Here is a 24468-nt window from a genome sequence, read left to right as displayed (position 1 = left end):
TTTCCCAGTAGGCTGTAAATTGGGCAGCAAAAGCCTTTTCAAAAAGCTTTGACATAAAAGGGGGTTTGGAAATAGGCCTATAGGTTTTATGTAAGGTTGGATCCAAGTTGGGGTTATTTAAGTTTTCGTTCAACAATGGCATGTTTAAAAAAGACGAGGAACACCCAGTCAGAAGGGTAACACTAAAACCCATAACAACCCAAAGACCAATGACATAAAACATATTTATTTCTTCAAAAGAATGATGGTTAAAAACTGTCCACCCAAAACCAAAATCAGAAATCTACTTTATTGAAAAAAATATATATTTTACCTATAATAAAAATGTGAGAATTTGAGTGCAAAAATGGATGCTGTTGAAAGAAAAAAAAAGTGATCTCTAAATTTTCAAGAAATTCTAGCTTGCTCTTTGTTTTGGTACGCTGTCCTCTTTTGTGTGTATATATGAACGTTTTCACTTTCTTAAAAACCTAAAGAAAGAATGAAAAAAACAAAATAAAAAGTTTGGATTCGTGCAAACTATAAAAAATAGAATTAGATTCTTCCTTTTTTTAAGAATATATTGAAGATCTCTTCTCTCATCCCTGTGAGCGCAAAGGAGGGAATAACTAATTGCAGTATTTATACAAGAATTAATACAAGAATTGCTACTGATTGCACTTTTCTTCCTCCTGCCTGGCGCTGCATTCATATAGCTATTTTCCTGCTGATAAAACCAGTAAAAGTGGTTCCCTTAAGTGTTTAAGAGAATAACAAAATAGGATGATTACTTCTTAATGAAACATGGTTTTTAATTATATAGATTCTTCTTAATTTTACACAGATTCATGTATGACTATTTGCTGCATCTCTGGAAATTTGTAAAAGTGACACGTACTACGCAAACTACAAACACAAACTGTATCTCCTCTGTGGAACATGAGACATGTCGCTTTCTTATTCGGCTCGCTGGCCACTTATCAGAACTTTACAACCTTTGATCAGTCACATGCTAATGAACTGGTGATTATGAAGATTTACAGCATTTACAGCCTGATATCACATGTACTCACGGCCTGTCACCAGTTCAAACATCCTAAATACAGGGCTAATGGTCGTGTAATTGACTCACTAAAACCTTCACCTTGTTGTTGTAGATTACTCAGTTACCGGAGGCTTCTTAATCTCATCATCATCCTCCATTTGAGTGTCGGGATTGTTGTTGTCTGCGCTCTCAGACTCTTCCAGAGTCTTCTCACCACAGCAGCCTTTTTTGAGGAGGGAGTTAAGCCGCTCCAGGATGTCAATGGAGTGGTTGATGAGCAGAGCGAGCCAGGCCAGGCCAAAAAAGATCCACGAGGCCATGAGGACGCTATACCAGTCAGGGTAGTCTTTGTCTGGATTACTATCTGGAAAGCACACCAAAGAATTGTGTCTTTGTGACAATCAAGAATAAAAGTTAAAACAGTCAGTGGATGTTTGGGATTTTGGGCTATGCTGTACCTGCTACAAAATCCCCAAAACCAATGGTGCTGAGTGTGATGAAGCAGTAGTAGATGGCCTGGGAGTAGGTCCAGCCCTCTTGCTGCTGGAACACAAGCATGGGCATGATGAAGAACAGGACGGTGCCACAGATGAAGCAAAACAGGTGGACAAAAAACCGTGTGCACCTCTGCAGTTTCACCAGGGAAAGAGAGAACAGTGATGTTGGTCACACTCCAAAGAACAAAACAAAACAAAAAAATGCTTATTTCGTCCTCATCACCTCCTTACCTTTCGTCCAGATTTGCCTTCTAGGAAGTCTGAGACATTTCTCTCCAATGCGAGCATGTACTTGCCCACTCTGTTGAGCACCACTACGTTGAGAGGAATCCCAAAGAGTGCAAAGAAGACGCAGAAGATCTGACCAGCTGTTGAGCTGGGGCTCATGTTTCCATAACCTGTTAAAATAAAAGCATTATAATATCTCGTTTGATGGCAGATGAACTGCTTTAGCTTTATCTTTGTAAATATGAATAATTAAAAATAGCATTACCCTACAGACTGACATCATGTACCAAGACCATACCACCAGCACCCCAACATCGTCCTTAGTACATGGCATTAGGTGTGTACTATGGCCAGACATCTGGTCTCATTTAACATGCTGGTGGAGCTACTGGGCTTCAGACATTACTCTGAGTTTTGCAAAGTCTGACCTTGGAGTGAATTTGCTGGGTGGTTCGTTCTTGGGAAGACAGTGTCCTTTAATACTTTACAAAACTATAAATGTTCCTTGAACTTTTTTATTTTGTCATGTTATGACCACAAAGTACAATATATTTCACTGACACATTTTGGAACAGGCCAACACAAAGCCTTTAATTTTAAGTGGATTGCCATTTTCTTGGAAGGCTTGCAATTATGACATACTTCTTCCATTTTTGGATAATGGATTGAACAGCTCACAGCTCTCTGTGAGATGTTCAAAGTTTGGGATATTGTTTTATAATGTAGCCCTGTTTCAACCTCCTCCACAACGTTATCCCTGACCCCTCTGCTGTGTTCCTGGGTCTGCATGGTGCCGTTTATTTACCAGTGTTGACATTCATGGCAAAAATTGTTCCCAAACCTGGTCCTCAAGTATCCCTGTCCTGCATGTTTTAGGTGTCCCCTTATTCTTCTTCTTGAAATTTATTGGCGGTTGGCAAAGGTGTCCCCTTTCTTCCAAACACCTGACTTAGATGAATGGGTGATTGCAGAGGAGGTCATGCAATCATTGGAACAAGGCCTGCTCGAACTGAGACACATCTAAAACATGCAGGGCATTTTGGGGTATTTTAGGACCAGTTTAGGAACCGCTGAGCTAAGCCATATTAATACTTTTCAAAGGACTGGGATATTTTTTTCTGCTTGAGAATAATCTTGAATGGCAAACTCTAAACTGGTTAGAAAAAGTCTTAGAACCGTTGTAAATAGGCACCAGGCTTCTCACATTCTTGAAGATTATTTTACTGCCGTCTTTTCACCTTGGTACAGTGCTGACACCCATTTTGTTTGTGTTCTATAGTAGAAAATTTAACCAAAACTGGTTTTATTGAGATGTCCAGACTGATGATCAGTTTTTTAGTCCATTTGGACAGCTGCTAACTTAATAAATTCAAATCCTATGGAAACTGTTCCTGTAAATGTACCTATAAGTATGACTTGAGTTCCTTTTCTACATCTGTTGGATAATCCTCTTTAGCAGGAGATTAAGACACTAAATTGCGAGATTTTTACTATGAGAGTAAATAGAAGTAAACAGTAGAAATAATAAATAAAATAATATGTTAGAATACCAGTGCACAGCTGGTTTAGCCTTTAACTACTACCCTAGCTGTACTCAGGAAGCTAATAGTCTTGACAGAGTGAGCCAAACATCATCTAGACACATTGTTAATCATAATTACCTTCTTTTGAGATTAGATATCATTTTCAAAATTAGGTTGATATATAACTGGACAGGTTATCATTTTCAGCAGGTCATACTTCACAGGAAGTGTGTAAAAATATGTGACGCTGACCTATAGTTGTGACCACAGTGGCAGCAAACACAGCCGAGCTGGTGAATTTCCAGAAGCCGTCTGCGGTTTGGTTGCCTTTCAAACTCAGACCAGTCTTTGACGCATCTCGAACAACCTAAAAGAGAAAAAAAGGGAAAGCTGAATTTTTCTATGGTTTACATTTATCAATATAAACAGACTTTATTAACCACATTTGACTCCTGTTCACAGTAATCTATTCTACTGTTAGAACACCTTGGAGCTATTCTGGTCAATAAATCATTGCAATCAGCATTCCACAGTAGAATATCTTCTCACCTCTGTGTTCAGAGTTCAGCACCAAGGTGAGATATTAAAAATACTGCAAATAACAGACTCAAAGTTTGCAACACTTTATGTCAAGCAATGTAAAGGTTGTTTTATTCACACACCAGTGGCTTTACAAGTAAATATGCAGGGAGTTAACTTAAATCTTGGACTTTTGTTCTTTCTCTTTACAAATTTAGCTGGATTTGCTTTAATACAATGCAAATAATCGTTCTATTACTGAGTGGCAGAACATTCACCTGGTCAATAGTTTCACGTTCTAACATAAATTTGAACAGACGTCAATATTACGTGTGCTTCTTAGGTGTTTTAATAAATCCCGTGGTTCTCTTAACAGAACATTGAGAACTTTTGTGGCCAATCAACGTCTTCCAGGTTGGAATCATGTAAGCAAAGCAGAGTTAAAAGTTTCCACAAGCTATTTGCATGAAAAAGGGGTTGCCTGCTTGTTATTACATGCTTTTTTCCCCTTTCTTTGTTGCTTAGATTTGATATCAAATCAGTCGTGTTTGAAAAATCCCTGCCCGCTCACCGAACTTCTATTGCAAATTTCTTCTTCATTTTCCCAAATTTTTAAAAGGCTCAAAAGAAAATTCAAAATTTTATGTGAGATTTATTTTAGCTTAACAAAAACCTATTTTTGACACTAATAAATTCGAAATTTTCCTATGAAGACATTTCCTTTAATTGATTCAACATTCAACTCTGTTATGAATTATAGTAAAACAAATTATTCCACTGTCCACATAAATACTGATGTGTGTGGTATCCTCGTACCTTAGAAATAAGATGTAAACATTTTTTTCTCTAATATTTTTGTCATGTTCCTTTAAGTTTATTTTGTATTTCACAGGATGAATCACCCCATTGGGATTCAATTGAGTAAAGCTAATGGGTATTTTAATGATTTATTAGATGAAGGGACTGGACACCTGCTTTGCATTCTGCTGGATCATAAACACCTAACTCAGTGTCTGTGTTTTTTCAAACTGGCTTAAGTATTTAAAGTATCACTTTTCTGCAATGTGGATTTATCTCCTTTGCGAAGTCTTTTTCACTTCATGTATTAGTGGTGTACTGTCCTACTTAACCTGCATTGTGATGTTTAATAAGTTATAAGCCAAATATCTGTAACCACTTGTTTCAGTGTAGTTTAGGCATCCCTCTACATGTTAGTTCTAGCTTCTATCCCCATGCCAAATGAAAATATCAACTTTTGTAGGTTTTCAGGAAAACCAGCGGTTCTTTTTGCTGAATCTGGTCAAGAGTTTGTAACTTAACTAAGTTAAAAAGAAGAATCCTGCTGAACCAAACATGGCTCAGAAGGTGAAAAAGTTGCCTAATGGTTGAATGTGTCACCACCTTACTCCTGATAGTGGTACTGAGCGATTGATTAAGACAGAAGTTACAGAAATTGCTTGAATAGCTAACCATAAGTCATGAGCTGTATTATTTGAAGTAACTGGTTTGCAGCTTAGGTAAGTCGTCTTTTTGTCTGTTTCAGTAATCACACACTTGTGTCTCTGAAACTCCAGTATCTATTGTGCTGTTCAAGGGTGCACTTGTCGTTAAAATGAAGCCCAAGTTGATGATTCTTTAAGTGTTTTTTGAACGTGTACCCAAAGTAAATCTAGATCACTACTGAGAACTAAGATTGAGTTTTGATCTCTTTACCCACAGACAAGACACCAAGATAAATGTAGCTGACAAGTCTAAACTGGAGCACCATCATAGAAAAATTGGATTAGCAGTTCTGCAGAGAGAACATCAGTTAAGATTTTAGGATTCAGGACTAACGAGTAAAGTAGCTACATTTGTTTAGAAGAGATAATATTCCATGACACCCCAATTTTTTATGACCACATTCCCAAACACACCTTTAATGTGCTCTCGGATGTAAAAGCACAAAACACCTGATCAGGGCTGAATTACTGTGCGGCTGTGTGTCTCTATGTGTCTTTATAATAACCTCATTACTGTATAGTAACCAAGACTATCAATATATGCAGGAACATAGTGGATTCCAATTTGCTTTTGCATCAATAGGACCTTCACTCACTTGCAGGTTACTAATAAACTGTGATGCTCCACAGCATCATCACAAATACTAAGAACAGCCTGGATGGTTTTACCCAGATTCTTCTGTCCCAAAACCATCTAAACATGGAGCCAATTGTTTACATTTTTGCTGTCTTTCTGATCATCTGATGCACATCATAGCATGTTTGATGGTAGGGTGTTTATGGTTCATAAGTTGTATTCTTTTGTGAGCAAAAATGTCTCCTCTTAATTCCATGTATGGTTAATGATAGAATGAAGGTTTCTTGTTGAGGGCTTCCAGAGAGTTTAAAGGTCACCCAACTGCAATTTATATAAAATTAAAATCTGATGGCAAAATATAAAAATTATTTATTTTTAAATTTTGGTTTTCTGTTTGAGTTTTTAAAATGATTGTCAAGTCATGGTGAGGGTTTCTCTGCATTAAATGTAATCAAAATTTAAGAATCACATACAGACTTAGCTACATTTTAAAATCTACTAAGCAAATGACACAAAAGTGTAAAAGTTTATTACTTTTTATAGAATTACATTAGGTTGTGATCCATTATGAGTGCAGAGATATCTAAAATGACAAGTGATCTTGACTGATTTATCCATGTATGTATCAATTAGGAGTTTACACGTCTATGTTATACTTTATATTACTCTAACTAATCCATTTAATCATATTCAGACTTCTGAGTACCTTACCTGAGCCACTTCCTCTAGACCTTCTTGGTTCAGGCAGCTGTACGTCATTAGCAGCCTCTGTTTGTTAAGGAGCAACTTGGAGAGATCCTTCCCTCCAAGATCTCCTTCCAGTTTCCAGAAAATCACACCACCAATCAGCACGTAGGCCACATAAATCACACCAAGCATGAGAATGGATGGCACCCGCGCCAGATTTAACATCTCCTTCACTCCCATGTTGGCCAGGCAGTCCGAACGTTGACGTCCAGTTTTAGCTCGGAGTCTCAGCCTCTGCAGTCAGGTGCAAAGAGTAGAGAGGGTTTACCTGGCGGACTCACATCACAGGCAAATGAACCTTTCCAGAGCACTACTGTTTCAATCACTTCACTGACCTGACATGCAAATCCAGAGGAGCAAAGTAAGATAAGGGAGATAAGGCAGCACAAGTAGAAATGTACAATGTCTTGGAAAAACTAACATATGCACATCGCTTTAAAGTTTCTCACATTTTGTCAGCTTAGAACTAAAATCTTTAATGGGAAGTTTGAGATTTTATGTGATAACACAATCTCTTTCAAAATGATACCCCTTAATAAAAAAAAGCACCATCAATTGTCTTTGGAAGTCCCAGAATAAGTAAACAGAGTCTATCAGTATGTGATTTAATCATGGAATATATCTAGCTGTTCATTTCGGTCTCTAGTTTTGCAAAGCTGATAGCGATGCACCTTAAAAGCCTAAACCAGTTTGCTGCAATGCATTGGAAGGTTGTATTGAAAAGTATTGATTCATCAGGAATGAAGACATATGGATGCGACATATTTAAGATTTTTATTGCTAATAAACCCTACATCCTCTTCCTTCCACTCCATCATTGTGCAATACTTTAATGTTGGTCAAATACAATAGGAACAAAAACATAAAAATTTGTGATTGCAACGTGACAAATTGTGGAAAAGGTCCAGGTGTATGAGCTCCTTTGCATGGCATCTTGAATGAATGTCAGATATGCGTATTTGGTGTTTTTAATTTTGTCTTCTGAAAAACATAAGGCAGTGTCAGGTGAGGGCCATCCTCTTTTTTTCCACCTCGCATCACCATCTTGATTAATGTGTTGGTTTAAGATAGCCGTCCGTGCTCAAGTCACTAGAGTCTCCCGTCAGCACACAAGCACAGATGTGGACTGACATCAATGAACACACACAAAACACACGCACACACACCGCCCCACGCACACCCCCACACGCCATGTGACAGGGTGTCATGAAATAACAGCCCAGATATGAGCTTCCTGTTTGAACATCTAATCATACGGGTGGGAATCAGAAGAGAACAAGGAGAAGATAAACACCAATCATAGAATGGAAAAAAACAGATGATTCCTGATCAAGCAGGCTTTCACACTGAGGTAGAACACAATATATCACCAATATATGTATGTATTAAAACTGTTGTTGCTTCGTCTTGTATTAAGAGAGATATTAGAGAGAGAGAGAAAAAAGGATTAAATAAAGTATTAACCAGCAGAATAATATTACTTGAAAGAATTTTAAAGTCCATTGTCAGATCTTTGATGTGACTTCTAATTTACTGGAGGAAACGTTCTCATCCTCTTCTTCATGCTTCTTAAAACCTGGGTGAGTCAGGATAACCAGGTTCTCCATGATCCTCACTCCCATGTTGAGGATAAGCGCGAGCCAAGCAAGCGCGAAGATGATCCAAATGCCTGCAAGGCAGCGGTACAGGGAGATGTACTCCTTCCCTGGGTCGGTGCCTTTAAGCAGAAACATGTAAGAACATGTTAAATGAGTTTATCTGAGTTCAGAGCGCACATTAATCTTCCAACGCCTCACTGACTTATACAACAGAATGAGACCTGGGAGCTTTAGATAGACAGAAGTGACCGTTGCAGCCTTTCTAGCACATTAGTGGTTTGATTGTGGTCTCTACTCACCCACTACATAATCTCCAAAACCAATGGTGCTGAGGGTAATGAAGGCAAAGTAGAAGGCCTCTCCAAACGTCCAGCTTTCCACATAACTGAACAGAAGAGGAGGGATGACGAGAAACAGCATGCTGCCGGTGATGAAGAACAAACTGACTGCCAGGGCTTCCACGGCTTTCTGGGACAGTAAAAAAACCCTCTTTATTTAGCCAATATATGCGACCATCAGTTATACGCTGCATTGCAGAATAAAGAGAACCATGTCAGAACCTTGTGAGGAACAACCGCCACCATTCCTGTCTCTAGTCGACCCAGATGAATGGTCAGACACTTGCCCATTTGTTTCAGGAAAGCCAGGTTCAGAGGAATACCACAGAGTGCGTAAAACACACAAAACACCTGACCGGACACAGTGCTCGGGGAGAGGTTTCCGTAACCTGTGAACCAGACAAGTAAGACGTAATGAAGCAACATATTTTACAACAACTGGAGCTGAAAGGGTAAAACATCAATCTACCAATGGTTGTGACGACTGTGCCTGCAAAAAAGAAGGAGCTGCTGAAATCCCAGTTACTGGGGTTGGTTGAGTTGCCTGAGGGGTTCACTCCCTTTTCCCAGGCATATAAAATCACCTGCAGACAGAGTAAAATGCACATTAAGACACAAATCAGCAATGATTGATAGGCTTGAACAGAAATATTCTTGCATAACCAAACTTGGGTTTGGAAGGTTGTGCAGCTAAAACAGATTTTTTTTTTTTTTTAAATCTACAATGAGTTTTACATGAAGTTTTTTTTTAGAATTAAGTAATGATTTAGCTGAATCAGGTAAAATATTTTCTCAGTTTTTCTGATTTAATGTTAGGTAACCCCATATTTGTCAGGGTAAATTACATCAGACTTGGCAGTATTGAAATGTTATTGTTCAATCAGCAAGACTTACACAACTGAAAGGTAAAAAAATATATTTTGTTTAATTCAAGTTATAGGGAATAAATTAGAAATTTCATGATACATTTTTAAAAGGTAACCAATGACTAGTAATATTAAAAACAGATTACATAAAACCAAAAAAATCTAAATAAAACTAAACAGGTAAAAAAAGGTAAAACAATCACAATAAAAAAAAATAACTACATCATTGCCATCATTATCAAGATGAATAAAGATAAGCCAATAGATTGGAAATGAACATATTTTACTGTAATCATTTTTAAAATTAATTTTAACAGATCTTTTTATGAGGGCAACCCCATTTAAATCCTTGAATTAAATCACTTTAAGAAAACTTTTTAAGGTCACCAGGGTAATGATTTTGTCAAATGTTATAAATTACGACACATTTATTGATCTTTCAAACCAGTTACTGTAAAACCATTTATTGCGGTAAGCCTGACCTAATAATAAAATTGATTTTTCAGCTTTACAAACCAAATGCACCAAATATTGACACAATGAATTAGTTTTATTTGTATAAGACTGAAGCTTTTGTCAACCACAAAGTGGAAAATAACTCTAAAACCATGCATTTTAACCTCTCCTAGTCTAAAGGAATATTTCAGATTAATAAGAAAAAAAAATAGAAACCTGGACAAACTTCTCCAAGGCAGGACCATCCAAGCAGGTGTAATTAGCCAGAAAATGTAGTTTCTCTAGCTGGAAGTGGTTTCTGTTGTTGCTCTCGGCTTCTCTTTCCAGAATCTGGAAGATGATGGCCCCGATCAGCAGGTATGTGAAGTGGGCCAAAATTAAAAGTGCTGTCCAGTTCACTTTGACCCGAGCCAGATGAAAGCACGCCATTAACCCCCCTCCCCACCACCGCACCAGAAAAAGACAAAAATGCTGGTGCTCAAGCTCAGAAAAAACATAAAAGTACTTTAAAAAAAAAGAGGAAGATTGAATTTCTATGTTAAGGAGTTCTTGTGAAGTTCTCCGAATAGATGTCCTGTCACTTTAGAAAAATGCATTCTTCTTAAAAAAAAAAAGAAGGTATTTTGAAAAAAGCAGTCCTGCTTAACATCACAGCTGCTCAGGCTGATGTTGTATCTCTCTCTGAACGGCAATGTCTTCAGTCTGATTGGTCAGAGGAGCACGGGTGCTGATTTCTGGGTTACCGAGGTAACGGCCGAACTCTTTTCCTCAATTAGCGAGCGACATCTGGTCCCAAGCTTTCCCCTGTTTCCACTAATAAGGAAGCAGTGGCAGTATCTTGTCAGCAGAACAAAAGTTAATGTTTTACCTGCTTTCCATTTGACACCCTCAGATGTCGGTCTCCTACTTTGGGATCTGGAGGTTGGTGGTGCTTTAATTTTATGTGAAATCTGTCAATATGTTAGTGGAGCTGCTCTGGAAGTTATTGCAACCCTCGACGTATGGAGTAGAAAATAAATCTAGAGCAGTATTTATATCCTTTGATCTGATCACTGTCATCTGTCGGTACATCCAAGAATTTTAAAGCATTTCATTTGACGCCTAAATAACATACAGTCTAACCGTCAATGGTCAGAAGCTAGGGCTGCTAAGGACTGTTAGAGAACATTGGTGAGCAGCAACATGAAGAGCAAGGAAAACAGCAGAGACGTCAGGAATAAAGTTGTGCAGAAGTTTAATGCGGGGTTAGGATGTCAAACTCCATCATTAATTGACGGGTCAACTACTAGCTGTGAACTCTACAAGCAATGCCATAAGCTATATAAGGACACAGCAAACAAGTGGAAGAATTTTCTGATCAAATAAAACAAAACAAAAAATCACAACTTTTCTCAGTACCTTAGCATATCAACCACAGCGAAACATGTTGGTGACAGTGTTATGCTCCGGAGATGCGTTTCTTGAGTAGGGATGGGGAAGATGATCAATGAAAGAAGGATTTAGCTCCAAAAAGGCTAGGTTTAGAAGAAAACCTATTAGGCTGAAAAAGACTTGAGAGTGAGGGAAATGCAAGGAAACAACCATAAACATACAGACAGAGCTACACTAGAATACATTAGAGCATGTGCTTGTTTTGAAATAGGCCAGTCAAAGTCCAGATCAAAATTCCATTACGAATCTGTGGCAACACTTAAAAACTGCTCTGTATTGACTCTCTCTGTCAAATAAGTGGCAAAAAAAACAACAACTGTCTCTACTTGTTCAAAACTGGTAAGGACATGCCAGTTGCAGGTTTGCAGGTTTAAGTGCAGTGATACGAGGCTCTGAAAAGCATTAGCAGAGCTGAGCTAAATATAAATGCAAGGCATTTTAAAAATAAAATCTACATGAATACAAATTTAAAACTTTGTGCCTTTCACTTTATGAATATGCACTATTTTCTGACGGTCTGTCACATAAAACACAAAAAAAACAATCTGAAGGTTGTGATTTCAACTAGACAAAATCCCATGGATCAGAGCTTGCATCTGAGGCCAAAGGTTTTGTTTTTACAGTTTTTCACTTTTAGTCTCAGATGCAAGCCAGGATACATGTGGTATTCTGTCTAGTTTGGCTAATTCAGTTTCTTTACAAATTAACTTTAAAGTCTTACCAGTATAAATGCTCAGTCTTTTTACAAGTCAGCTGGAACAATTTCTGCACGTTTTCCATCACATCTGGAACCAGAGCTGTTTATAGTCACATGGGACGAGTTCAAAACATTTCTTGAATATAAACCAGAAACTAAACACTTCAAAAACCTTTTTATAATGAAGATCTTTAGCATTATTGATAATCCTGGCATTATGTTGAAATGTGGCTGAATAGATATTAACGCTGGAGCTGCAGTTTATTGTACCACCTGGTTACTGCTTAGAGACGTTCCAAATTATCCAAAAGAATTAAGATCCTTTTAAAGTGAAAATTGTTTCCTTTTTCTTAAGGACCAACTGTGTAAAGCAGATGATAGGTTTTCATTTCAGAATGTTTTTAAGCGTTCTTTAATTTGAATAATAATCTTAGATGGATTGCAGAAAATTTGGAAAACCTTTTTTAGAGAGAAGGTAAATTTGACACTGCTATAGTGTGCCTCCTATTTTCCTTAACCTTAAGATGCCTTCCTGTGCTCTCACCACTCTCTGTTTACAACTAGTATTTTACTATGACGATTCTACCCAGTTTATCAAAGACTACACCACACCCACAGCTGCAGCCTTAAACAACTCTATGAGACAGCACTGGGATGCAGCTACACTGGTACATAAAGGAGATAAATCACCCCGACACAAGGCCTCTATGGTCACTGCTAAGTCATGGCAGTGTAGATGGGCCTCCTGTCTTGGATTTGCTTCTTCTGCTGCTGCTTTTGCTGCCACAACTCTCCACCACAAACCAAGTTTACATATGATTTCTTAGTATTTTGTAGATTTGGTTTTAAACTGTATGAGTTAGGTCAAAAGACCTGGGTATTGTTAGTTAGACGCTAGGATAGTGACAGAATTTGTTTATTACTTTCTTCAAATGATTTCTATGAGAAAGAGCAGAGGTGTTTAAGTGTTTAGGATGATGGATTTGTCAGCTTCTAATTCACAACATTTCAGTTAGGTTGTGGCCTCACATGCAGATGTACTGGTGGGGCCACACATCAAATGCATTGTTTCCTTGTGTGACATGGAGAAAAAAAAATCAACTGAATCAGCATGGATGGCATCAAAATTATCGGGAATGCATACCATTAAAGAATGATATTGCAATATTATTTCCAAATATTGTGACAATACTGGTTGTGATAAAAGCACATTTATCTCACAATTCTTTTTATTTTGCATCATCATAATGCATATATCACTATCCATAAGCTTTCTGATAACAGTCACAAATATCTATATTAGTTATAGGCATTAAAAGTAAAAAGAAATGCAAATGGTTAAATATATTATCATCAGGCAAAATTTTAATGCATGGTGCCTTAAGTCTTATAGCCCAATAAATATTCAATCCGTTAGGTAATTTATGATTGCGATATTGCACACATTCTTATTGCAATAAGGACTGTGAGTCGACATCTAATAATTAAGATGAAAATGAAACTGCTGCTATGGCTGGTCAGTATGCATGGATGTGATTGGTTGTATGTATACATAATGGTTTATATTTTAAATATATGAATTGAACAAATTCTGGAACAGAATTGAATCCCCTCTACTGTAATGTGAACTAAATAAAATTCTGTTTCTGTCCAGAAACTGAATTTTGTACCCCGCCTTCTAGCCTCTAGCTAATAGATGAATGGATTTCCACTATTCCATATTACCTTTAAACAGATCTTAAAACATTTCATGCAGTTGTGGAAATGGAGTTAACGTCATGGCAATGAGATGTAACAGATATGACTTTAAAGGGTGAGTTGTCTTGGAGAAATATCCAAGGCAACGACAGAGCCCAGAACTGAATGCAAAGTGTGCAGCTTCTTGTCATCCATCAAACAAATTAATGCAAAGCAATGCAAAATGTTGACAAGTTGTTTGAAAGGCATAGGTGGTTCCACAGTGGCTGGTTGGATCTTCTTCCCTATGGCTTTTAGCAGAACAGCTGCAAAGGTCAGAAGGACAGAACCGATTGCTTGTTTTTGTACAATGGCCTCAAGCTTTTCCCAGAATTTAAGAATAAATTTACCTAGTAATGGACTGTCCTCCTGAATTTTCTTTACTTTTCTTTACGTTTTCTTTATGTTTCTTTACTTGCTCTTACTCAGAAGATCCCATTTGAGATTGACAGAGAAAATTTTGCTAGGTAACTGTCCTGATGAGCTCAACAAGAAAATAGGATTTAAAAAGTCAACACATAGCACAGGTGCCATTTGTAGCATCGTAAAAGTATTTTTCTTTGAGGACGAAACTACAAAAAATAAAAACTTTGTACCCCGGCAGCGAATTGTTTCCTAGAGTGCAGAGCAACAGCACAATGGAAGTGATGGCTCAAGCATATCAGGATCTCACAGTTGCATTTTGCCTTAATTGTTTGGGCAAAGCAGTAAAGAGCTTTATTATTCACACTACGTCCCATAGTTTTATATTAATTTACATAAAAATTAATAGAGCAAACTCAGCTGGAAATATAAAAAGCACTTCTTTCTAAATGTTGAGACATGTCACCAATTAAAATGTTTCACAAGATTTCAATAAATACTGCGGCTCTTTTCTGGTTATTATTATGTCTTTTCTCTGTTGTTTTACTAGTAAAAGGGTTTACATCAAATGTTAGACATAGTCTGTGGTTTATAATGCTGTCCAGAATAAGAAAGCATGAGTGGTCTGCGGCAATACAAATTCCCAGACCATTCGTTTGCCTGGAAGTGATGATATGGCTCCTCGTTAGAACTTCACATCTTTATGGGGGCCTAAAATACACAAAGCACAAACCTACTTGATTAGTGGCTATTATGTCTTACACAGCACACATTTGACAGATAGCAACACTTGGTGCACTTTTCGTTTCCTCAGTTAGTAAAAACTAAACTCAACTCATTTAGACTGTTTTTTTCCATGTTGTAAAAAGAGTAGTCTAACAGCTCAAGTAAGCCTATAACCTCAGCTTCTCTGAATATCTGATGACAAAATACAACACAGGCAAATCTGCTGTTGGCAAAGCAAACATCTACACAAAAGTTATAATGGGAGAACCGACAAATCTATAGAGATGGTATTTCTCTGAGCAAATATGCCAAACTGTTCTTTATGTAATATTCTACAGAAACACCGTTACAACCGTAATATCAGAAAATGGAAAATGAATAGTAGAACTGAACACCTGGCAAGACAAGGTAGATTTAGGTTTAGGATTTGCACCAAAACTAACAGGCTGTGAGACATTTAATCTCAAAATCAGCCAATAGGCCAATGGTGACACTGCAGGTGAAGTCTCAAAACATAGTCAGAGAATAATTAAATTACTTAGATCATGGTGTCAAACTCTAGTTTTCGAGGGCTGCTGTCCTGCAACTTTTTGATGTGTCTCAAGTCCAACACACCGGAATGTAAGGATTGAATCACCTCCTCATCCCCTCAAGCTCTACAGAGTCCTGTGGTTGTGGTGTGTGGGACCAGAGATGCATCTAAAAGTTGCAGAAGGCCTGGGGTTTGACAGCTATGGTTTGGATCAAAGTGCATGCATGTGTCAGAATGGCCACGCTGAAATCCAGTGGGGCAAAACTTGGAAAAACTCTAGTTTTTTTGAGGCACTGTATTGTCTGATGAACTCAAGCTCTTTAACGCTAACAAAACTTTCTGATGCATTGTAATTCATCACACCACTAGAGTGCAGCGTTGAGCACCTATAAGTACAGTTTGCACCAATTTTTGTGTGCAAACTGTATTAGTGCGTGCCTGTGTATATGACCTTGTATTTGATACATTTTAAGTCTCAATGAGAAAAAGTGCTGCTTTTGGGTTAGGGGTTAGGCTTAGGACTAAGGTGTGAATTGAGTTTAGGGTTAGGCATGGGGTTAGGGTTAGGGGTAAGGGTCGGGTGTAGGCTATTGAAATAGAGGAAAAAATGAATGGAAATCAATGCAAAGTCCTTGAGAAGACAGAAAGACACTACATGTGAGAGGGTGTGTGTGTGTGTGTGTTACCTATCCTGCTGAGGAGATTTTTCCGGGCCATAACAAAGGCCAGGATGTTAGAATCAACTTCCTGATCTCCAGTCAGTGGAATGGAAGAAGACGTGAGGGTTGTTGTGGAAAGGTTCCTGAAATGTACTTGTGGTTACTCTAACATGCCAAGGGTTGAAATTTGTCTTTTAAAAAAAGTGGTCATGTTTGTTTTGGAGCAGGCACAAAAAAAGTCTTCATATGACCCCTGTATGAAACATGTAAACTGTTTGTGGAGCAAAATTTAAAGCAGAAACTTTGACAGAGAACAGCTCCTTGTGTTTCAGAGCCTCACTACAGAACAAAAGTGGGTCTGTGCTGTGAGTGCTTGTTTAAGAGGAAGCATATACATATTACAGCGAGTGTTTAACAGTGGCTGTAAAAAGGAGCTTTCAGCATCTGGGTTAAAGCGAGACTTTTTTGATTTGTGAACATTACTCGCAGACATTACTTCACAAAGACATTAAAATTTATGACGGCTCTCGTAAGTGAAGAAAAAACACAGAACAGCTATAAAATCTGCAGGTCTGGGCTGTATGTATGGATTTCGGCTACATACAGCCACACATACTATTGTGTGTGTGGCTGTGTATGAAAGTATTAATTGAAAAATTAGGCAAAAAAATTAGGCTTAATTTCAGTTAGCAGGAGTCACAGCTCATTCAATACATACCAGAAAAATAACAAATTTCCCTAAGTTAAACTATTTCAGTCTTCTAATTAGCTTTTCAGTGGAAGGAACAATTGGTTTAATTTACATATTCTGGTTGCTTTTTGGGTTTGTGATTACCCTCTGGATAATGTACCTCCAGTATGAATTCTTACTCTCCTCTTGGGACTTGTTCCAGGCTGACCAAACTGGTGCTGGAAGTTTGTCTATGGGTGCAAGACAGCTGAAAGTAAGACAAATTTAGTTATTTCCACTCTCGGCATTTTTTTTTCCAATTCACAAACTGCAATGTAGTAGAATCTAGACATACTTTCCTGAAATAAAAGAAGAGAGAATTAAAAAGTGAATGACCTCAGATCAGGAGCGGAAGAGACTGAATTGTCCAGATTTGTGTCCTGCTTTGATGGAGACTCCTTCATTGTGCTGCTTAGATCAGGAGCACTGTGGAAGAAAGCAGAGCCTTTCATAAAGACAGAGATAATGTCAAAGTAATACCACAGGTTGGTGTTTTAAACATGGAAGTTATCTGTGTCCCCTACTTTATACCACCAGATGGAGCTACAGCATAAAGCAGCCAGAACTTTTCTTCTGCAGGTTCATCAAAATTAAACACAAGGTTTCTTTTTAAAACACTGAGAAAAGTGTGCCAGGAGACCAAATACATGCTTTTTGAACTTCTTTCTGTTTCAACAACATATGACATGTCTGACTTTTAATCCAATGTATTGTGTAAACAATTTGTGTTTTATCATTTTTATTTCATAACTCAAGACAAACCTGCTGCTGCATTTTAGATTTGCAAAATAATCCAAAATAATTCCTTGTCACTAACAACTTTCTTGTACACAGGTTACTTGAAGAGAGGGGATACCAAAGTTTAATGGTATTTTTGTCCAACTTTTGTGTAGATGCATCTTAGTTGTGGAGAAAACATTGATTCTAGTGAGTGGCTGACATTATCTGTTGTAATCACGCTTCTAATGCAATACCCGAACCAAAATTTCTCCTCTGATGTTCTTGTTGCAGAAATTAGAATGTAGAAATTAGATCTGGCTGGATTTTTAGGCTTGGCTTTTTGAACAATTAGTCTTGATTATTTTGGGCCCTCTCGCAAGTTTCTTCCAGGCCTGTCTTGCATTCAACTCAGTCCTCTTTGGCCATGTAGAAGAGAAATATTCCCACAGCAGGATGGTGCCCCCATCATGTTTAGTAGTGGGGATTTTGTGTTAAGGGTGATGATCATTGTTAGTTTTCTGCCACAAAATGTTTTGCATGTCAGCCAAAACGTCCAGCTTTGGGTTTTCTGACCAGAGCCCATTCATCCACATGTTTGCAGTGTACCCTACATGGCTTGTGGGAGATTTTACAGGATTTCTTATGGCTTTCTCCTTCCAGCTCCTTTATAGAAGTCAGAATTGTGGGGTGCACCAGCCTGGCAGCAGATGCAGCTTCTGCAGAGCTACAAAAGCCCTCTTGACTGCTTCTCTGATTAAAGCTTCCCTTCGAAAGTGATGTATGCTTTTCTGTTCACTTCACAGACATTGTGAACATACGCTGAAGCTTGTGGTTGGAAAAAGGAAAACGTTGTTTCAAAATTGTGGTGAGAATGATTTGATTCCTCTGTTCAGTTCTGAGCAAGCTTCAAACTATGACATGTATAAGTGCAGTTTGCATAAGGAATTTACACTTGATATGGATTCTGCAATTTCTTTGCTCTTTCTTTCTAGTTTTTCTTATTTCAAAGTGAAAATGTAACAGCTCACAGAAAGAAATGGGAGCAAATAAAACTCAAAAAAATAGACAAAATCTTCCTGGTTGCATTATGTAAAATGGCATATTGTAAAATGGCCATATGGTAGTAAACACTCGATAACAGCAGACATGAGAGGAATCATTTCAAGGGCAGTTTCTGTGATCAGTATCTGAGGAAAACATTGACAAACTCTGGGCTCATTTCCTCACTGTGTGTGCATTAATAACTGTCATCAGAGTTACTGCAGATTTAAGACGATAAATACGGGCTGTGATTATGTTGTGAGTGTCCTCTGGCTGATGGCGTCACAGATGGTGAAGAAAATGCACACAAACGCCTGTAAGTGATGACAAATATTCAATGTCTGTTCCGTGGAAGCCAGCAATCAGAAGCACGTTGTTGAGTGATCAACTAATTATGAAATGGTAAACATTCATGTATTTTGTAGAAATAAGTAATTGACGACAACTGTTTTTTTAATGCAACTTGTGACTTAAAAACAATTCATCTCAATTTAAATGTAATCAGAAGGTGTATATTTTGAAGGTGTTTAGCAGAATGAATGAATGAATATACTTTATTAATTCCAGAGGGAAATTCACATCTCAGTGCAGTTCATGGAGTAACATATATTTGGTTGTTCTCAGTTTTTTACAATTCTTTGAAAAAACAACACATTCTTCCAATTTTGGGCCTAAAGGGGCAAAAAACATCATTTTAGAATTTAAGAAAAAAAGTTTGTCACTTCTTCAATTCGGAAAAAATGCTAGCCAGCTTTCTTATGTTAGTCTCCTTGAATTTAAAGGAGTTGTGGATTACAGCTGTTTATTTGTCCAAGGATTTCCTCTAAGTTTAACAACAAACACTGAATAAAAAAAAGAGGAGGGAATAATTGTCTTGCTATGTGCCGAAAATCAGCTGCAAAGAAAACAATGAATAGACCAGAGATAAAGGAAGACTTTAGTTGTGTAATCTGTTGTTGTTTGACAAAGCCGCATCACCAATTTTTCATCCGGAATTTCAAAAATGTAAAAAAAAACAAACTGATTTTGTTGTAAAAGAGGCTTTTGAGACCTGTAAAATAATTCGCAATACTCCTAATTGGCAGATAAGCAAAAGTGCTACATATAAAAATATAGCAGAAAAGCTCTTACCAAAATCCTGGAGTGCCAGGTGAAGATGGTTGCAAGGTTTCATTTTGAGATGCAGAGCTATAACTGGCTTCAGGCTCCGACTCAGATTCCTAATAAAAAATGTAAAAAAAATTACTGAAACATTTCTACAACAACTATCAACAAAAACAGCCCAACAGAATAACGTGAGCATGCTACATACATCTGACAGATTAAAGAAAGCACCTCTGATGCTTTACTGTTCTGGTTCGTTATTTAGCAAATGCAAAGTTTAAGCAAGTGCGTGTGTGCATCTACTACTGGATCAGCGCTTTTGGGCATAAGCTAGTAAGAAAAATACTCAGCTTTGTGAGGCAAAGCTGCATGTGTGAAGTCTCTTACACTTCCTCATCGTCTGTCATTCAGAAATTCATATCCAAATGTTGCCGAGATAAAAGAGAGAGACACTCATCTCCAATCATAAGGTCAGCGTAATTTGCTCCTCAGATGTTCTTGCTTTACATCTTCGTGTTGGCTGGTTGCCTGAAATGTGCTCAATAGGTGTCCAGGCTGAGCAAAGCGTGAGTTATCTGACTCCTCACTGAGTCAGTGTTACAATTGAATCCTTTGCCAGCCGTCCTCTCTGCAATCTTTTGTATATTAGTCTAAAATAGACTCTGACTCATGTTATTATCCACTCTGTTAATGTTTGAGTCACAAAGAATTGAGGAAAAAATAAATGCCTCTCTGTTTGCCTCCTACTCTCCCTCCCACTAAGTCCCATTTAGCTTTGTAACAAACAGAGGCAGCAATCGACACATTTGTCAGGTAGTATACATGCTAAATGTCAGCACTGCTCAAAACACCAGTATGGTAAGAAACACAGTTCATAAAGAGAAAAACATTGATACAAACCTAGCATCAGAATCACATTTTTTTGTTGTTTCAATCTAATCAGAGCAGATTTACAGCTCCTGACAATTGTTTTTCATAAACCTTGAACTTTTTCATACTTTGTCTCAAAGTATAAATGTCCTTCCATTTAGATGCAATGTTCTTCATTAATTTTAGCAAGCATAATATTGCTGTCACTGTTATTTTAGTTCATTGTGTGTATGCATATTTAAGATGTTTGGAACTGTTTAATGATGGGCATCAGCATAAAGTCTCAAAGGGACCGCCGGCTCTGCACCAAGCTCAACATCTAAGCGCATGCTGGTTTACCTGCTAGTCTAAAACAAGTTTTTTCATTTGTCATTTTTGCCGGACCCTTGCCCTGACCTGAGGGACAGATATAATCATGTATTAAGAAATTGTTTTTTGTTTGTGTGTGTCTGAACTTGGTAGTTAAATATGACACTACAGTCGTCTGTCTTCCATTTGACGCTTATTGCAACAGAGCTGCAGTGGATTTATATTTAGAAGTGTGAAATTAAACATGGGGTGAATACCAATGCATTTATATTTCCAAGTTCCTAGTTGTGAAAAGCTTTGAAAACTCTGTATTAGTGTTTTTTTCAGCCACTACAGTTATATCCTAGATTGTGTTGGTTTTTTTTAGTAAAATATACTGACGTTCCTGGTGTTATTATGACAAAACATGAAAAGTCCAAGGGTATGAATTGCAAAAGGCACTGTAAGATGCATTGTCACAAGGATAGAAAAGAGGCCAGTCACCTGTAGATTCAAAGCCTCCTGACTCCACCACGTCTGGAAATCCTTCCGAATCTTGACCTTCACCCTGTCTATCAACAGCTGCAGATGCTCAGTCTCTGTCCTCAGAGCCTGTAGGTGGCCAATGTTGTTGTTGTAGCTGACAAGGGATATCAGCAGTGCAAAATTTATCTTTAGTTGGCTTTACACAGCACCTGCTGTGTTCAATCAGACCAAGCAGGGTCTTGGGGGGGGGGGGAAACTGGAATAACATTTGGTAAGTTATTTGAGACAACTCACGTCACTTTCTCTTGCTTAATTTGGTTGCAGAGGCTTTCTTCCAGGGGGTCGTTCTCCTCCTTGTCCTGTGTATCATTTCCTGTCACAGCTATAAAGTAATTCAATTTAAACAAGCAGATATTTAGAAATTTGCATCCAGAAGTAAAATGTAAGTAAAATGTTATTTTGGTCATGTACAATAAAAACATGGCTGCTATGAACTCTTCCCTGAGGATGAGATTCAAACTAACAAGAAAAGCCCTTTGACGTCATAACCAGGGGAAAATGTTAGCTTTATGACCAAATTTTCTCATCAAAGCATGCATGTTAACAGATCAAAACCATCAGAAGAGAAGCTAACAGAGTGCAGTTTTGGTATTTAAGCTTGCAGTCACTGAGGCCTTCTGTAAAAGCTTTGAAGTGGCCACTGATGCACACAAGACAAAAGCAGCCAGAAAGTTCAGTGTTTCCCATCCTTTCAGGAGTGACAAGTTTAGAAAAACGATAAAATGATGTCCCATTTGTCATAATTTATACACTGACATGACATCAGTGTATAAATGTTCAAAGGTACTTCAACACATGGTCAGGAAAAAGCTGAAATCAAACTCATACGATCGTGAAACAGCTCCTCCGTCCCATGCCAGATCCTCCACCATACATAACAGTAGGCGTGTGATGTTTTTCTGTTTCTTCATTCTGTGTTTCACATCACACACATCTGGAGAGGTTGTAGCAAAAAAGTTTAATCTTTCTGTGCTGGAAGGACATGCTTCAGTTAAAGGTCCAGTTTAGAAAACCTCCACAACTACATTTGTGACAACAGGCTTTCTTGTGGCCTTCTCCCAAACATAATTTATTAATCTTTCTTATCCTTGTTTGTCACAGTTAAAGTATTTTATAACTTGTATTTTTTTTGCTCTAAATGTAGGAATAGGAAAGTTTATAAAATAATATATTTGCCTGACCTTACATCTGCTTCACATGCATCGAATATTCTTTTTAACTTTGAAGGATGGTTAGAATGAATTTGCTTCTATTTTAAATCATATGTATAGCCCAAAAATAAAAGAGATCACTGATTTCAAAATACAAATTAGAATTACCTCTTGTTAGTTAATTTTGACTAATGTTCAAATCAACATAAAAAATGCTTTTATATTTACACAACAGATGTCTACAGTGGTAATAGGTTTGTTCCTTGCAATACCATTAAAATTCCCTTTTTCCTACTGTGGAATTTCCTTCCCCACTACATAACTGTACATAGAGCTTACTGCCGGTGGAACTGTCTTAGCAAGCTCTAAAGAAAGTGTACAGGTATATTGTGCAGGTATAACATACACGCAAGTTATCTCGTTAACAATCATGTAAGTTTTCACTGCACAGTGGGGCAGTAGGTAGCACTGTTGCCTTGCAGCAAGAAGGACCTGGGTTCGATTCCCGGCCTGGGGTCTTTCTGCATGGAGTTTGCATGTTGCTTCCTCCCACAGTCCAAAAACATGACTGTTAGATTAATTGGTCTTTCTAAATTCTCCCTAGGTGTGTGTGTGTGCATGGTTGCTTGTCCTGGGCTGTTTTTGTTGATGTCCTGTCTGTGTCTGTGTTGCCCTGCGACAGACTGGCGTTCTGTCCAGGGTGTACCCCACCTTTCGCCCGATACGTTCGCTGGAGATAGGCACCAGCACCTCTCCCGACCCCACTAGGGACAAGGGTGTACAGAAAATGGACTGAAATGGTACAGAAAATGGATGTACGTTTTTATCTTCATACCATGAGCTGCTCTTTGTCTCCTCCGTGTCTGTAACTGCTTCTTCAATTCAGCTGAAGACAAAGAAGAATGAAGACAAAAACATGTTGTTTTTTTTTAAACAATTTTCAACAATAAATGTGCTTTCAAATAATCTTTCAGCAGTCTGTAAGAGATGCTAAACGGGAAGCTGAAAACAAAATAGGTTTGTGGTAACAAACCCGTAGTCTCTTCAAGAGCATTCTGCACTTTCCTCAGTTTGTGATTTTAACAGATAAAAAACTTTAAAAACTGCCATCAATTTTCATGACATTGTTCTATTTTTAATATTTCAGCGTTCGTCTGAAGAGCATTTTGGTTCAGAAACCAAAAATATTTTCTAAAAAAAAGAATTTTTTTTTAGGAAAACAATATTTAGTTTTAGAACTAAAATTTTGGGTAAAATTTTTGAGAAGTCCAATAGGGCGAACTTAAATTATGGAAAACTATTTCATTCTTTATTAGTTATAGACAGTAGAAAAACGATTGGTGTAGACTCTTAGTCATGAAGATTAGGACAATTAACCAGTCCTTATATAATGAAATAAATTAACTTTTGTTTCTTGTTTCCGTGAGTGTGATCCTTAGCTGATGGAGTCTATCTGCTTCAAGGTTCAACATGTGCAGAGAATCTTCAAAGACATTCTCTATATGTCAGTAGCAACAACCATTATCTGTGTTATTGTTGCCTTTCTATCACCTCAAACAAATCAGACCCTGACACCAACATAATTTCCACTCACTGGAAATAATTTCTGGACCGTTCTCTGTATGCTTGTGAGATGGTTGTGTGATCATCTGGGTAGATCAGCAGTTTCAGAAACACTTAGACTGGTCTGTAAAGGCCCAACAGCCATGGCCTGTTCAAAGTCACTTACATCCCCAGTGCTTCCCAATTCTGATGCTCAGTTTGAACTTTGGCAAATTGCCTTCACCACGTTTAGATGAGTTGCTAGGTTGAGAGTGTCTGCAGCTGTTTGTGCAAACAATGCCAGGAATAAGCAAGAAGGAGATGTTTGGGATTTTTGGGTCACAAACAAACAGACAGGAAGGGTAGCAGAATGGTAGTGTCTGTGATTTTCTTTAACAATCCCTTAGGTCTCATACATAAAAACTGCTCAGTAATTGAGCCCTGCAAAGTGATGCT

General features: G+C 37.8%; 3 protein-coding genes across 5 annotated transcripts in view; all 3 read right to left on the bottom strand.

The window, feature by feature from the left end:
* Positions 1–417: 417 nt before the first annotated feature.
* On the bottom strand, positions 418–7245 carry LOC114134760 (potassium channel subfamily K member 17-like). The gene is made up of 5 exons (XM_028001542.1): positions 6582–7245; positions 3525–3639; positions 1753–1919; positions 1483–1651; positions 418–1388 (listed from the first exon to the last, which is right to left on the bottom strand). Exons 1-5 carry the CDS (start codon positions 6795–6797, stop codon positions 1138–1140), a joined length of 918 nt encoding a protein of 305 aa, XP_027857343.1. The 5' UTR covers positions 6798–7245; the 3' UTR covers positions 418–1137.
* Positions 7246–7372: 127 nt separating this feature from the next.
* Positions 7373–14312, bottom strand: LOC114134761 (potassium channel subfamily K member 16-like). The gene is made up of 5 exons (XM_028001543.1): positions 10092–14312; positions 9023–9137; positions 8776–8942; positions 8515–8683; positions 7373–8334 (listed from the first exon to the last, which is right to left on the bottom strand). The coding sequence occupies exons 1-5, from the start codon at positions 10302–10304 to the stop codon at positions 8123–8125; spliced, it is 876 nt and encodes a 291-aa protein (XP_027857344.1). The 5' UTR covers positions 10305–14312; the 3' UTR covers positions 7373–8122.
* A 299-nt stretch (positions 14313–14611) lies between these two features.
* The window catches only part of LOC114134759 (kinesin-like protein KIF6), a 55642-nt gene continuing 45785 nt past the window's right edge, over positions 14612–24468 (bottom strand). The window contains exons 16-23 of one of the 3 annotated variants that reach the window (XM_028001540.1): positions 23306–23356; positions 21554–21641; positions 21278–21413; positions 19643–19731; positions 17087–17176; positions 16872–16958; positions 16048–16163; positions 14612–14814 (exon numbers count right to left, since the gene is read on the bottom strand). In XM_028001540.1, coding sequence (XP_027857341.1) covers positions 14789–14814; positions 16048–16163; positions 16872–16958; positions 17087–17176; positions 19643–19731; positions 21278–21413; positions 21554–21641; positions 23306–23356 — 683 coding nt within the window. In that variant the 3' untranslated portion in view covers positions 14612–14788. Of the gene's footprint in view, positions 14815–16046; positions 16164–16871; positions 16959–17086; positions 17177–19642; positions 19732–21277; positions 21414–21553; positions 21642–23305; positions 23357–24468 lie in introns of those variants that run through there. The other 2 variants (XM_028001541.1, XR_003593456.1) reach the window with 2 other exon arrangements.

The sequence above is a fragment of the Xiphophorus couchianus genome, chromosome 19 (assembly GCF_001444195.1).
Source record: "Xiphophorus couchianus chromosome 19, X_couchianus-1.0, whole genome shotgun sequence".
Lineage (NCBI taxonomy): Eukaryota > Metazoa > Chordata > Actinopteri > Cyprinodontiformes > Poeciliidae > Xiphophorus > Xiphophorus couchianus.
Note: the sequence above shows the minus strand (reverse complement) of the source record. Positions and strands in the feature narration are given on the sequence as shown.